General features: G+C 38.2%; 1 protein-coding gene across 10 annotated transcripts in view; it reads right to left on the bottom strand.

Moving 5' to 3' along the window:
• The window catches only part of LOC125463260 (voltage-dependent calcium channel subunit alpha-2/delta-1), a 617,517-nt gene that overhangs the window by 117,958 nt on the left and 482,917 nt on the right, over positions 1-16,642 (bottom strand). For 7 of the 10 annotated variants that reach the window (XM_059654607.1, XM_048554305.2, XM_048554311.2 and 4 more), the window contains 3 exons: positions 15,983-16,051; positions 11,242-11,316; positions 10,501-10,575 (listed from right to left, as the gene is read on the bottom strand). In XM_059654607.1, coding sequence (XP_059510590.1) covers positions 10,501-10,575; positions 11,242-11,316; positions 15,983-16,051 — 219 coding nt within the window. Of the gene's footprint in view, positions 1-870; positions 928-10,500; positions 10,576-11,241; positions 11,317-15,982; positions 16,052-16,642 lie in introns of all 10 variants that reach the window. The other 3 variants (XM_059654605.1, XM_048554303.2, XM_048554314.2) reach the window with 1 other exon arrangement.

Here is a 16,642-nt window from a genome sequence, read left to right on the forward strand (position 1 = left end):
AGTTTGGATTTTCAATATTGGTTATCATGAACAGTTATTATTTGAAAATACACAGATATAATCTGTTGTTATATGATAAGACTTTATTTGCAGTGTCAACCAAATCAAGAGTTTGATTCTGGACAAAAAAATTATTTGAGCTAAGAATACTTGATGTAAGTATTTACATAATTATTTGTCCATCAAACATTGGACTAAAATGAATGATTTGAATTGGCTTTCACAAAGGGACTGCTAAGTATCAACATTGCAAATTCTTGCATGGCTGTATACTGTTCTATCCAAATCTATGCTCGTGCAAACGGGCAAGTATTATTGCTATTGACTTCTACTTGGTACCTGGTCACTATTTTAATGACTACAATCTTATTTACCCAAATGTTCTTTGTGATGGGCTTACAGATTAAACCTGTTAAGGAGTAGATGGCAATAGAAAATGTGCCCTTCACAATTAAGTCATCATACATGAAAGTGTACCCTAGTTATCAAAGAAGTGCATGAACCTTATGCAGTACCTACACCAAGTAGAACAGCATGTCAAATATCAAAGTAAGCACTTTGCTACATTCACATGTTCAAAACAGAAAGTATCATCCTAAAAGTAAAATTTTTCTTTAAGCTGATATTGTTCTCATGTTTAGCAACCATCATTAAAATACAAAAGCACATCACAAAACATTATTACCAAGCTAGCCAAGCTCCTCTGACATTGGATTAGTTATTAACTAGGCCAGTAGAAATGCATGCCTCAGAATATTCTTGGTAGCCAGGCTGACAGGTAGGCACTTAAATTTAAGCTTGCCAATGCTCTTTCCGAAAACCTTAATGCTGGCAACTTTGCAACACCAAGGGTACCTTCAGCTACATTACCTGTGCTTTAGGGCGTCTTTCCCTTAAATTAACCTTTGGGATCCCTACACCAATTGACTAATAAGGTAATAAGAAAGCAAGGTTTATAAGTTAACATGACAAACATCAGTAGGAATAGTATTATGAATAAAATGACACATTAATGAAATGGATATCAAATCATCTATTTCAAATATGGTGTTAGTCAGGAAATACATCAGTGGTCTTGTATTTTAAATGGGACTTTCAACATGTAATTCAGATGCCAAGATGTGATACCAGAAAAGATAGTATCGTAACCATTTATCCATGATTGTATGCACATATCGGTAATGTGTATATTTTAATTATGAAATCCAGTGGATAATCTGGCTGAAAAATGGGCAGTATACATCTAAATTTATTTATTACACGCTTGTGATTCAAATGTAGCTCAGTCTTTGAAATCCCTGGCCTGGTAACCTAATAATCAAATCCTAAAGCAGATAACCTCAAGAAATCCCCTCCATACTTCTTGAGAACATGTTTAAAAGTAATAGACAATTCCATCAGATATTTTAGATCAAAAATCCATCAGAATGCAACACTCATGGGGTATACGTTTTTCGGCCAAATCTTTATTCCTCGATCATGGGCGTCATAGTACATTTTAAAATAGATCTATTATTTCTTACAATTTAGTAGAAATAGAATTTGGACTTAGTTACAATACCTCATGGGCAAAGAAATAGGAATGAGGAAATTAATTGCAGGGACCAGTTTGTTAAGATCCACGATCTTGTAAATGATGCACCCAAAATTGTGTTGGACCATTTTTCAATTGCTAAGGGAGATCGCCAGAAATCTGTTTATCAAACCCTAGCACATATTAATGAGTGTCCTAACGTTTCTTTATCGATCTTTCTGTGAAAGAAGTTGTTCAAGTTTTCCAGACAGAACCGGGCAGTTTGAATCATGAAGACTGAGGATAACTCTTCCAGACACAACAATATAAGTGTGTCAATAATATTATTGATAGTTGATACCAGCATTGATCAATGCTGGTCTCCCTCTACCATGGCCCCTCCATTCCCCTTTTGGAATTTCCTGGAGAGGCATCTATCCCAAAATTAACCGTTACCTACAGATGACCACCTGACAAGCACTCAATAAAGGTCAAAATTATTTGAAATGTGCCTCAATGCTGAATTACAGGGAGTAACCATGGGCTTCTCCTGTCAAGGGAAGTGCTAATCCTGGACCCAAATGGATCTTGACCAAATAATTTTGACTGACATTTGATCCCCAGGTTACAAGGTCATTAACTTTACATCTTGATCATTACTGGGGGAAAGTAGCATTGTACTCATCAAACATTTTATTATTCATCTGTAGTAGTGTCACTTTCCATAATTATGTTCGTGAATTGGGTTTTAGCCTCCTGCATGAGGACAGTTTGGACAAATGGAGCTATGCAACAGCTCCTTATTTTATCTCTTATTATCCTAATAGGCTGTTAGTCAATACAATTCAAGTGGCTGTCCTATGCTTCTTGTACAATGTTGGGCGCAGACATTTTTGTTAAAACTAATCCTGTGAAAGCCAAAAATGGAGGCAGAAGGTGTTGGCTGTTAATAAATCAGAATATGAAACTGTTTAGCAGCATTATATTAATTAGCAGGTTCAAGTTGGAAAAATAAACTTTGTAAACAATAAATGTGGAGGTTAACATGATTCAAATTTTGCAACACTCCATAAGTCAAAAGTCCTTATTCTCAATCTGTCATTATCTCGAATAAACCAACAACACATAGACACAAAACATGAATTTCTTCATATATTTAACATTCTTGAAAATAGTTTCTCTACGTGACTACATAGGAGCTTAAATCACATCAGGTTCAAAGAAGGCTCTTCTTCCTGGCTTAGTTCAAGAAAAAACAATACATTTTAAATTAAGACACTTAAGGTTATTATGTTGACAAGAAGCATACAAATATTTTCAAGCCATCTCGTGAGCTCAGGACTTCTCCACTGCTATTAGTAATCAGGTTTTCATTTCCTCATTACTGTGCAGGCACAAGTGTTTATTCCTCTTCATTTTCTTGAGCTTCTCTTCAAATATTGTCTTCACACATAAGTTTTAATAACTTTGTTATTAAGTAATTATTACAAAACGTAATGTCAAAGAAAAGCATTCCCCCAACCTCAGCTCATCATTAGTTCATGTGTGCTTTTTTGTTTTATAGGATATTTTTTAAAAATTCCAGGCATTTTATTTTATTCTAACGCTGCTCACAAGAACTAGCTCCAATATCAGCACCAAGCCAAAAGATTTCATGCAGCCATATTATTTAAGAAGGTCAGTAACTTTAGTGGTGGTGAGTGGGATTGGAACAGTGATTGACTGATATTGGTTTTGCTCTGTGTTTTTACATTGTATTTGACACAAACATAGCTGGCCACTTCATGGAAAAAGCATCTTTGTGACAACATAAGGAACTGACTGCAGTCTGATGTGAAGTCTACAATGAATCTTTGACATGTTAAAAAGTTTAAATCCATTCTTGTTACTTACTCTAACTTTGAGGATTTAGTTTTATAAAGAAAAATTTTACACCCCATTAAAAGCTCTACTGCGTAGCTGGTACGCACAAGTGCATACAATTGCACACAGAATTTAAATGTACAGAAGATACTAATGACACTTTAGAAATGCAACATCAGGAACACTCTGTCAGTGTTGGCATGATAAAACAGCATGGTAAGATGCGAACGGGGTCTGGTGAGCAGAAAAAAATAAACTCTTCTATGACACAATTCCAATTCTTACCAGTCGACCAACCCCCAGTTCCCTCTTCCCCATAGCATCTCCACACACACACCCAACATTCCTCCATATCTCCTGTAATTGGTTAGATGCTAGAAGTGCAGGAAAGTAAATTAGACAAACTGTGCTAGTCCTTTCCCCACATCCCACAATCTGATGAGGTGGGATTACTGAAGCCAAGGATTAGCTGATTAATGGAAACTTTCAGAAATCTATAGTACACTTGAATCTCCACCTTGAGAGGAGCATGGGAGCGATCAGCTAATCATACGGTTTGAAATTTGCCTCGAAAATGAGCTTCACATTGTTGGGAAAATGAAACTTTAGGATACTTCATGTATTTGATGTCTCTAAAATGCACTTGCATTGTATTAAATCATTTCTTCAGGAAATAATTTCTTTTTGACAACAGTCAACATGTGTCGAGCATAAATTAAGCATCTTGAAGTATTATAGATCTACCAGGCTCAGACATTGATACTTAATAGCTGCAAGTTTCATGCTTTGTTCTTTCTGTGATATCATAAGTATTTTAATAACCATTTCTGGTTCTTTATATTCACTGATTATCTGCTGTAAATGCTAATTAGCACATTTTCACATTCCCAAACATCTTTAAAATTTGAAAGGACCAGAACTACCTTTTAAAATATTTTAATATGCAGTATCAATGCATTTGCAGTCAAAGGACTATTATTTGAAATAATTTAATATAACTTAAAATAAAGGTCTTGTTTTAATTGCGATCATCAACAGTGACAGTGTGCCTTAAACCCTGCCATACTGCAGTTGATTAAGATCTGTTGCTTGTATAAACTTTTTACGAATTAGTATAAATATACCCAATGGATATGCTGTTCTGGCAAGAAGCCCCAGGTCTTGTTTATACTGACAGAAACAGCTCATGTTGAATGTTAAGTAATATCTAAATGTATTACCCATTGAACCTGGATTGAACTTTAATTCATCACAAATCAATTTCAGCTTAAATAATAAAAAAACATCTTTTACTTCACCGGGACATGAATAAATAATTGGCAACTTCCTAATTACTAAATATTTGAAGAACATCTAATGACAATGGAATATTCACTGTCCACATTTGTCAAATTATTTTAACGTTTAATGCACACAAGTGTAATGATCAATGAGCTCTAATACAGAAAAAGTATTCACAACAATTCAATCTAATTATTATTGTCTTATTAAAAGATCATAAATGGAGAATAACCAATCAGCACCCGCATTATACGTTTGCAAATGCCGAGGTGCTCAATTTACTCATCAACAGAATCATCAAGGAATCCAGTCTTAATGTTCAAATGAAATGCATTTTGCAGTGGTTACTTGAAATATTGATTATAAAACATCTTTATTGGAAGGTCATGTGTGAGGTGATTCTTTTGCTTATGCTTTTGATATGAAATGATGGAAATAGGCGTGAAAGAAGGTGCAAAGAAAAAATGCATAATGAAAGAGGTATTGTCTGAAATTGGCAGCATTTTAACAAAAAAAAATCAAAGCAGTGTTCATCTTATCTAGTACTTTGACTCATTTTAATCCGTGCACGGTATTAAAATTAATGAGAAATCTACAGCAGCCTTGATGGAACAGTTTGGAGGATAGAGTTGTGTTACAATCTATGCAGGATAAATGTAGCAATAGAAGTGGCTTTGACAGTTAACTTCTTTTGAGATTGAGAGGGATTCTGTTGCTCTGGTAACAGTTACTTGGGGAATGCAATATTGATAGGCACACAATATTGAAAGTGTGGATGGAAGCAAACCAATTCCATGCTGTAGAGAATGCACAAGTATTACAAATTGCAACTATCTAAGATTTATTTGCTATCAGAGGTGAGCAAAACAAAATCAGAAAACTAAGTGATATTATAGTTGGCTGCAGAAGCCACAAAGTGACTAGTTGGCCAATATTAAGAATTTAAAGGCAATTTTTTTTCTTTCTTTATTCATTCACAGGATGAGGGCGTAGCTGGCTAGGGCAGCAATTATTGCCCATTCCTAATTGCCCAGAGGGCAGTTAAGAGTGAACCACATTGCTGTGGGTTCTGGAGTCACATGTAGACCAGACCAAGGAGGATGGCAGTTTCCTTCCCTGTAGGATGTTAGTGAACCAAATGTTTTTTTTCCCTGACAATTGACAATGGATTCATGGTCATCATTAGACTCTTAATTCTGGATTTTTGTTTCAATGAATTCCAATTTCACCATCTGCTATGGTGGGATTTGAACCCGGGTCCCCAGAATTTTATCTGAGTCTCGGGATTAACAGTCCAGTGATCATACAATTAACCTATCACCTCCCATTAATGCACCCCACCACACAGATAAAATGTTTCAGGTAATCATGAGTTGGGCTTCCCTAGATTAATATCATGATGATGAAATTGTGGCATGGTGGAGTAGAATAGGATAGTCCTTCACTTCCTTGATCATTTTTTCAATTCATTCTCAGGGTGAGGTGACACTTGCTAATCCAGCAATTATTGCCTGTGTCTAATTGCCCTTGAGAAGGTGGAGGTAAGGTGCTTTATCAAACCTGTACAGTCTTTAGGGTGTATGTCCACCCGCAGTGTATTTAGACAGGGGCTTTCAGGATTTTGATCCTTCCAGCAGAACAGAAATATAGTTCCAAATCAGGATTGTATAAGGCTTGGAGGGAACTTGCAGGTAGTGTTCTCATTCATTTGCTCTCCTTGTTCTTTTAAGTGGTTTTGAAGATTCTGTCAAAAGAGCTTTGGTGAGTTGTGGGACTATACCAATACCATCCTTCACTGAGATCCAGAGACAAGTCTATGTGTGGGGGAAAATTTTGCATAAAGCAACAGGGCATTGGAATATTGAAAGCTCTGACTGGAGTAAATTAACTCAGAGGTTCAGTATTCTTCTCAGGTGTCCAATTTAAGTACAGCTGAACGCGGGACATCAGTCAACTAAATTGGAACCTGAATTGCCATGTATATGTGGCATAGGCCTCTGCACTGCTAAACTAGAGACTGATATGCTTGTTTTTTTGCCCATAAAATAGATGCAATCATGTTAAGTATTGATTGTTTGGCATCTAGGAAATTTGTATCATTGTTACCTTTTTTCAGGCTTCAACAATTTAGAGACTCAATAAAGATGTGTGTGCAACACAGAATGTACCAACTTATATAACTTATTTTTTTTTCTATCCTCAGGTGTTTTTTGCCTCTTGTCTTAGCTCTTCGTACCTGTCATCTGGCACTTCTTTTCACAATTTTCCTTTTAGTTACTATCATTTCCCTTTGTGTTTAATTATGTCTCAATGTGGGCTATTAGAAACTCATGGTATTTCTTTGAATTCTTTTCAGGTGTCAATTCTTCACATTCTAACTAATATTGGTCCAAATTCTTCTTCTAAGAGAATAAAGCCTTAGCTCCCTTTCAGTCTAAGCTGCATATTTTTCACTCACGTTCTCTCAGAAAAGCTCCTTCGTTTGCATCACTAACAGATCAGTGGAATCCAGGATGGAGTTTCCCATCTTTAAACTTTTGCTCCAGTAATGTTGAATGAATAGAAGACTTTCCTCAGTACAAAGACTACTTTTGGGCTTCCAATTCATGTGTTACTATAAAGGTTTTCCTACATTTAAATTACTTTGCTGCAAATCCTGGATGGAGAGTGAAATAACTCCAAAGACGCCTGTATCCTATCACCAAGTCACCCTTTATTTACACATGGAAACTCCTTGACACTGATCCAGCTCCCTCAGAGCCAGATTTCAGAGTATTAGCATGTATGGCACTCCTAAATAAAAACTAAAAGAACTGCGGATGCTTTAAATCAGGAACAAAAACAAAGTTGCTGGAAAAGCTCAGCAGGTCTGGCAGCATCTGCGGAGGAGAAAACAGAGTTAACATTTCGGGTCCAGTGACCCTTCCTCAGAACGTTCTGTTTTTGTTGTTGTTGTTGCTGTTGTGTATGACAGTCCTGTTATGTTTTCCCAGCCAGCTCAGAGCCAGGCTCTAGAATGAGAAGATGCTCTAAATCTTCTTTTCTTTTCACATCCCCCACACTACCCACTGCACCCATAGGGGCCCCAGCAGTAGTGACCCTTCAGTTTTGATCTGTCTGCCATGGCTCCCTGATTGGACCAGATTAACAGCCCCAATCAGAGAACTCATTTTCTATGAGGTCTACGTGGCTGACCTTGTTACTACAGAGAGTAAAGCTTCCAATAACGCACATTTACCATTATCTGAGAATAGCATCTCTGTTAGACTTCTCATATCAGACACTAGACTTTCTTGATGCCTATGGCAGATTGTTCATTCCTCATACATTAGGGATAGTTCTTTTCTGGACAGTCAAGTCCAAATGACATGCATTTCAGTCATATTTCTGCAACACTCATTGCAGCTGGCATAACTTTGAACGCGAGCTTCAGAGGTGCGCTCTAAACTATCACTACCACCAAAGAATAGATCACAAAGGCATGTGGCCAGTAGAGTAAAATTCCAGGGAATATTTTGAAAAAGGTTTGTCTTTGTTCCTGCCCTTTTTTTTGTGGTGTCAATCGCTCCTGATAAAATCAGTTTGACTGTAATATTTTGAATATCTTAGTGCCATCTCTTTATTCCCACAGATATTGCTGAAGGGCATAACTGTCCTTTAATTTAGTTATGGTCCTGACAAGATATATCATTATTGGTGATTCCACTCATGATGGGATATGTCCTTGATAACAGTTACAAAAAGTACACAGGACAGCATGTCCCATTGAGAGGCAAACTGTTGTGTTTTCCTGCCAAAATATTTGCCTTTGACATTTTTTTAAAAATTAAGATCAACTAATAAAGATTTATTAAACAACGTTCAAAATTCAGAAAGCAATTCTGTGATGAAGGATATGGAAGAAAATAAGGGGAAGACATTAAAATATGATGGTTAGCAGCACAGAACATCCAGACACATTTATTTACATTGTGCAGGAAAGCAAGCAACTCCATGTAAGCAGGTTGTTTATGGTTAAAATGTCTTTGGAAAAGTTGTATTTCCTATACACAGACAAGAACTATAATGTTAGTGTTCTTTTCACTGTATTGCAAGTGCAAATAGAGCTAATTTAACCAACGTAGAGATAGGCCTAAGTCTTGCCCAATGGTTAATACAGATCCATGGAAATGAAACTAATTGATGGAAACACTGTTTGCCCGTTGCTTAAGTACCAATGTCTGATTTCAACATAGAAATTAGGTCTTTGATTCAATAGTTACTGGAATCTTGGAAAACTATTTTCTGGCTTTGCAAATTTCAATCTCTAACAGCTACAACTCACATCAAGAAAAGGAACAGTTCTATATCTTAAGCACACAGGCTCGCTCACCTCTATGTATGATATCATATTAATAAGTTTAGGTCTAAGAAGCAGTTTCTATTAAAAAAAGAAATAAAACTCTGAAGTCAGTGTGTAATTTTTGTTAGCTCATGTCAATTTTAATTTAGTAGATTAAACAAAAGCAGCCGTTGCAGCATCTACCTTTGCAGAGTACCTTATCCTCAGGTGAGACTTCCTTTAGCAGTCTCTCTGCCATGCAGCGTCACAAGCAAACTAGCAAAATTGTAAAAACCCATCAGCATTCCTGTTTGGGATTTTAATAAAGCTGTGCAAGTCGGCCCGGTGAAAATTTTGGTAAATAATGCCACTTCCAACAAGTTCAAACTTAATTGTCTCAATACTTTGCAGTTAGGGCCAAAAAGAGAGATAAAAGAAAAACAGCAATGGCATACCAGTGCTTAATGTGCCCAAAAAAGTTTCATTTTTGAAATAAAAGATAATCTCTGCTCCCGTTATTATGAATTTACACCAAATTAAAACTTAAAGAATTGACTGAACTTACATACAACACTATACTTCACATATACACCATTGTTAATTGTTAATATACACCATTATGTATGAAGCAAGTTTATTTTAATATCTACAATATACATGCAAAACACTCTATTTCGTTAGACTTCACCAGAAATAAGGAAATAAGGATTAAAAACGAGTTTTAAATAACATTTGGTATGAATTTATCAAATAGGATAAACTATATCCAATACACTAGTGTCATATTAATGACGGCTGTTTATACATAATGCAGTTAAATTTATAATTAATTTAACTCGCTCTACTGGATATCGTTACAGAGTATGACCATCTCACTGCTAATGCTTCCAAAATTTCTCCCAGGAACAAGTCCATTAAATATACAATCTTATAGCTGTTACGTTAACAGGTTTTGACATATAAAGGGCCAATTCAAGGTGAATGTGCAGAATTACCCATTCTTTTCTTTTAGCCAACTAATAGATACTTACAAATATGTTCAAAAATAAGATATGAATATTATTTATTTTAAACCAAATATTCTACAGGTTCATAGATCCTCACATAATCTTTTCATTGGTATGGTATAAAATGGAATTATCTGCCACCACCACACATGCTGTCATTCCATGCTAAAACCAAACAGGAAATTAACAAAGAATTCCATTCCTTTCGTTCTATGAAAATTAATGACTATAATTTGGATAGCTTTAGTCTACAACAATTACATTTATGTCTCAAACAAAGCCTCTCAGTCTCACAAGAAAATGATTGTCAGTATTATTTAATTGTAAACGGTGAGTGGTGAATTGCTTCATTCTATTTGAAGACAAAGAACAAAACAAATAAGTGACTGGGATGTTGTATGTTGGCAATTCCTAGGATACCCAGTTTTAATGATTCAAAACAAGTCACTGGCTCCCTTTTTAATAGCTCAAGATGCATTAACCATTAGAATACATAAAATTTTTATTTAACTTACCTTAGGCTGGAGATTTGGGTGAAGCAATACGTAACCATTGGGGTCGATTGCAAAGTAATATCCATTAGGCCCAAGCTGTTATAATACAAAAAGGGCTTTAATAATGCAACAAAATGCTATAAATCCAAAATGAAAGAAAAAGTTTAAATGAACACAATATTATTAAACATAATGTGCATGGTGTCTATTGCATTTACAAACTGTGAAAACAAAAATACACAATTTTCTAATTTTCTTACAATCATTGAATGATTTTACATTTTCAGCTTACAGCTGCACTTTAGTTCATCTTCACAGTAATGCATTATTAACTGTAATTACGTACAGCTACATATTAAAGACAAAGTAATTAGACCACATTCAGCATCTAAGGGAAGTCAACTCTGAATCCACAGTTAATCCATTAAAGTGGCTATATAATTTTGAATGTCATTGATGTTAATTTTTGTGTTAGCTAGATACTTCATTTGTTCATTAAACTATTTAATGATATAACCTATTGCTGAAGACAAGCAGTGACATCTTCTTCATGAGTTCCACATGTATTTTGGACAATATTAACACATGGATAGAAGGGCTGAGTTCAGAGAACACATCACAAGACAGAGAGAACACTATAATAGTCAAAGGGACAAAACTGTACAATACGCTGTCTGGGTAACATTGTCTCAGAGAATTAGATCGAATGGGGTGCACACAGTGCAAATGAATGAGCATGTGGGATTTCTGAACAATACTTACAGTGTAACGTGGTGTGAGCCGCTTCACATCCGCAAGAGAAACATCAATGCCCATCACTCCAAGAATCAATTGATTCTGAGAAGCAAAATAAACCACACCTTTCAGGAAGATGTTTTTCTAATGATCTTTTATTTTTATCTTCAACTTACTTTGGTATAAAACTACTCAGCAATTGTTGACAGGTGAGGAAGAGTTGTTTTTAATCAATATTCAGCATTAACTTGGTAGAGTGATGCAGATCCTGGGAGCGATAGACTACATTTTGTTAAACTTTAACTCATATATCATGGTTACACTGAAGGTGACTTTAGCCCGACAGTAATAATAATAAATGCTAGGAGCAGCTTTGTTACTCTCAGGTCATGTCAGAGAACACAAAATAAAAACGAAACATTTTATATATCATTTATTCTTGTCCTATTGCAGTACCTTTAATTACTTCAAAAGATGCTACATAAATACAAGACGTCCTTACACTCTGCATTCCACATCTCCATTCCCTATCTTCCTTTTTAATGTCAGTATTATTTTTGACTATTTTTCTTACCTATATAATCTACTATGAATTTTCCAATGTTATTTTACAAATATTTCTCAATCATTGCTCTTTTCGGGCATACTTTTTCTGTCTCCTTTATTCCAGTAGTGATTAGCAGAAGAAACAAACATATAAGACAATTGTTCAGCCATTTGGAGCACATGTGGCTCAGTCACTGTCAGATAAAAACATACCAATCATCAAAACAATGTTTATTTTTAGGAGTGCTACAGGAAGGGCTACTGCTCAACAGATTATCTTATTGGTGATTCTAGATGAAATTAGATGAAACAAGGAATTGTATCAGTCCAAACGTTAAGCCAGATACATGAAGTTTGAGAATTTGGGAGTCACAGAATCACAGAAGTATTACAGCACAAGAGGAGGCCCTTTAGCCCATCGCAGCTTTACCAGCTCTCCAACAAGCACTATTGCTTAATGCCATTCTCCTTCTTTATCTCCATACCCCTGCACGTTGTTTCTAATGATAAAAATCATTTAGTGCCCTCATAAATCCCTTAATTGATTCTTCCTTTATCACACTTCAGGCAGTGTAATCCAGGTCCAAATCACTTGTTTTGTGCAAAAGATTTTTTGCACATCAGATCTGCTTCATTTGCAAATCACTTAATCCTGTGTCACCTTGATCTTTTAGAGAGTAGTTTGTCCTCATCAACTCTATACAGACCAATCACGATTTTGAAAACTACTATCAGAACGCCTCTTAGCCAATCAACACCACCTTCTGTTTGCCAGCCATTTCAACTCTCCCTCCCACTCCCCTGGCGTCATATCCATCCTGGGCCTCCTCCAATGTCACAATGAGGCCACACAAAAATTGGAGGATCAATACCTTATATTCTGTCTTGGGAGCTGACTGCCCAATGGCCTCAACACGGAATTCACGAGCTTCAAAATCTCCCCGCCCCCTGGCATCATCCCATGGCCAGCCACCCCACTCAGCCCGCCTACTTGACCTGACACAACCTATCCATCAGTGCTAATGGGAACTGCAGATGCTGGAGAATCCAAGATAACAAAGTGTGGAGCTGGATGAACACAGCAGGCCCAGCAGCATCTCAGGAGCACAAAAGCTGACATTTCAGGCCTAGACCCTTCATCAGAGAGGGGGATGGGGAGAGGGTTCTGGAATAAATAGGGAGAGAGGGGGCGCGGACCAAAGATAGAGAGAAAAGAAGATAGGTGGAGAGGAGAGTATAGGTGGGGAGGTAGGGAGGGGATAGGTCTGCCCAGGAAAGACGGGCAGGTCGAGGAGGTGGGATGAGGTAGTAGATAGGAAATGGAGGTGCGGCTTGAGGTGGGAGGAAGGGATGGGTGAGAGGAAGAACAGGTTAGGGAAGTGGAGACAGGCTGGGCTGGTTTTGGGATGCAGTGGGGGGAGGGGACGAGCTGGGCTGGTTTTGTGATGCAGTGGGGGGAGGGGAAGAACTGGGCCGGTTTTGGGATGCAGTGGGGGAAGCGGAGATTTTGCAGTGGGGGAAGGGGAGATTTTGAAGCTTGTGAGGTCCACATTGATACCATTGGGCTGCAGGGTTCCCAAGCGAAATATGAGTTGCTGTTCTCCTTGTCCGCTCCACACTCCCCTCCCACCCCACCACACCTGGCACCTTCCCCTGCAACCGCAAGAAGTGCTACACTTGCCCCCACACCACCTCCCTCACCCCCATCCCAGGCCCCAAGATGACCTTCCACATTAAGCAGATGTTCACCTACACATCTGCCCATGTGGTATACTGTATCCATTGTAAACGGTGTGGCTTCCTCTACATTGCGGAAAACAAGCGGAGGCTTGGGGACTGCTTTGCAGAACACCTCCACTCGGTTCGCAATAAACAACTGCACCTCTCAGTCACGAACCATTTTAACTCCCCCTCCCATTCCTCAGACGACATGTCCATCCTTGGCATCCTGCAGTGCCACAATGCTGCCACCCGAAGGTTGCAAGAACAGTAACTCATATTCCGCTTGGGAACCCTGCAGCCCAATGGTATCAATGTGGACTTCACAAGCTTCAAAATCTCCCCTTCCCCCACTGCATCCCAAAACCAGCCCAGCTTGTCCCCTCCCCCACTGCATCCCAAAACCAGCCCAACCTGTCTCCGCTTCCCTAACATGTTCTTCCTCTCACCCATCCCTTCCTCCCACCTCAAGACGCACCTCCATTTCCTACCTACTACCTCATCCCACCTCCTTGACCTGTCCGTCTTCCCCGGACTGACCTATCCCCTCCCTACCTCCCCATCTATACTCTCCTCTCCATCTATCTTCTCCTCTATCCATCTTCAATCCGCCTCCCCCTCTCTCCCTACTTGTTCCAGAACCCTCTCCCCATTCCCCCTCTCTGATGAAGGATCTAGGCCTGAAACGTCATCTTTTGTGCTCCTGAGATGCTGCTTGGCCTGCTGTGTTCATCCAACTTCACACAACCTATCCATTTTCCTTCTCATGTATTTGCCCCGCCCTTCCCTTTGACCAACCTCTACAACCCCGTACCTGCATCCATCTCTCACCATCCCACTTACCTTCCTCCAGCTCCGCCTGCTCCTATTTATTTCTGAGCCCCCTTCTCCCTCCCCAGTCCTGATGAAGGGTCCCACAACATCGGCTTTCCTGCTCCTCAGATGCTGACTGACCTGCTGTGCTCAACCAGTTCCAAATTTTATCGACTCTGAATTCCAGTATCCGCAGTCCTTGCTAGCTCCCCTCTTAACCTCCTTCTGTCCAGGGAGAACAGTTCCAACTTCTCCATTTTACCTTGATAACAGCAGTTTCTCAGCTGTGGAATAGTTTTTATAAATCCCTTCGACACTCTCTCAATGCATTCATATTCTTCCTAAAGTGTGACACCCAGAACTGTGCACAATGTTTCAGCAGATGTCTAACAAGTGCCTTGTACAAGTTCAGCATATTCAATTTGCTCTTGTAGTCTATGTTCTGATTATTAAAGATTCGGACACTGCATGATTTACTAATGGCTCTCTCCACCTGTCCTGTCACCTTCAATGTTATATGCATGCATGCAATGAGGTTCTTCAGTTCCTGCACCCCCTTAACTATTGCACCCCCTACGTTATATCAGCAGTCCATGTTCTCCTTACTAAAATGCATCACCTCGCACTTCTCTGCTTTGAACTTCATCTGCCACCAAACTGCACACTCCAACACCTTGTCTCTGTCCATATGGAGTTCAACATTGTCCTTCTCACAGCGTGCAGTGTTTCCAAATTCTGTATCATCAGCAAACTTTGAAACTGTCCCTTGCACCCTAAGACCCAGGTCATTAAAACATATCAGTTATTTTTGTAGTGCTCCTCTGTTACTCCAGAAAAGGTAACTAAAATAGCTGTATACACTGCCAGTACAATGAGGCGCAGTCATTGCCGTGAAGAGCGGCTGTGGAGCAAATAGGGCTGTGGGAGAAGCATATGAAGTTCAAAAGGACAACATTTCTGCACGTTGACATTCAGTCAAGTGATGATGTAACATGAAATGGATGCAATTTTAAAATATCAATATTTCTAATAGATATAGTGTGGAGCTGGAGGAACACAGCAGGCCAGGCAGCATCAGAGGAGCAGGAAAGCTGACGTTTCAGGTTGGGCCCTTCTTCAGAGATTTCCAACAGCCCTTTTACAACAACGGACATTATATATTTTGTCAGTGAAGGTCACAGTGAGATATTACTTTTCAATAGAAGATAAGAACTGAGGTAATTCTAAGAGTACTGAGGAAGGCCAGGAGGATGAACACTTTGTGGCAGAACTCAGGAACAGATCTTCCACTGGCTCTGCAGCAATGTGTGTTTTCTGTGACCATATTCTCCTACAAGGAAGTGTTTAATGCTAAGACTCTGCGCTTGTAGCTCTAATTCCTGCCATAAAGTTCAAAGGCTCTGAGCTGGTCTCTCAAACAATAGAGACCAATGTACGTGTTTAAGCTTCTGTTACTAATGGCAAATAGAATAAATTCATTTCTCATAATTCTGAGCATTTCTCTTCATTGAAGTGCAATCTCAGTGCACTGCTGAAAACTATTTCACTGTAGAGTATTACAGCATGGATAAATGATCATTTCTGCATGATTTTAGAAGATTACATAAATATTTCATACTAGGTAAAAAGAGGATGTACATATATCCCCCAAACACAAGAATCTGTACCAAACTGTTACACTGGACAATACCTGGTTTCCACTGGCATCTTTAGTCAAGTTGAAGACAGGCAGCGTTCCTGTGATAACAAGACCGAGTTCCTATTGTAACGACAAAATGACAAGCACAGATATAGACAGGCAGGAATGAAAGACACACAGACACACAAAGAAACAACAACAAGTTAGAATATCTGTTGAAATAATTCAACGGATATTAATCATGTTGAACTTAACAAAAATAACTCATATAAATACATCATTCACATATTTTAATATGGTATCATTGCAGTTAATTACTGAATAAGTAATTCAGAGGCTTAACTATATGATCCAGAGCCTTGAGTTCAAATCCTACTTTGCAGCCAGAGAATTATATATATTTAATTTTATCTATTTAAGATATAAAACTAGAATCAGTAATGATGGCCATGAGCTATTGGATTGTTGTAAAAATTCATATGATTTCCTGATATCCTTTAGGATAAGAAATTAATCATGCCTACCTGGTACTTTTTGTGACTCCAAGCCCATATCAAGCCATAGCCCTTAACCGCCCTGTGAAATGACCTAGCAAGTCTCTCAGCTACTGAAGGAGGCAGTTCATTCCACCTTCTGTAGGGCAATTAGAAATGTAAATAAATGCTGATTCTGACACCGATGTCTACAACTCATGAATGAATAAAATAGTAT

The sequence above is a fragment of the Stegostoma tigrinum genome, chromosome 25 (assembly GCF_030684315.1).
Source record: "Stegostoma tigrinum isolate sSteTig4 chromosome 25, sSteTig4.hap1, whole genome shotgun sequence".
NCBI lineage: Eukaryota > Metazoa > Chordata > Chondrichthyes > Orectolobiformes > Stegostomatidae > Stegostoma > Stegostoma tigrinum.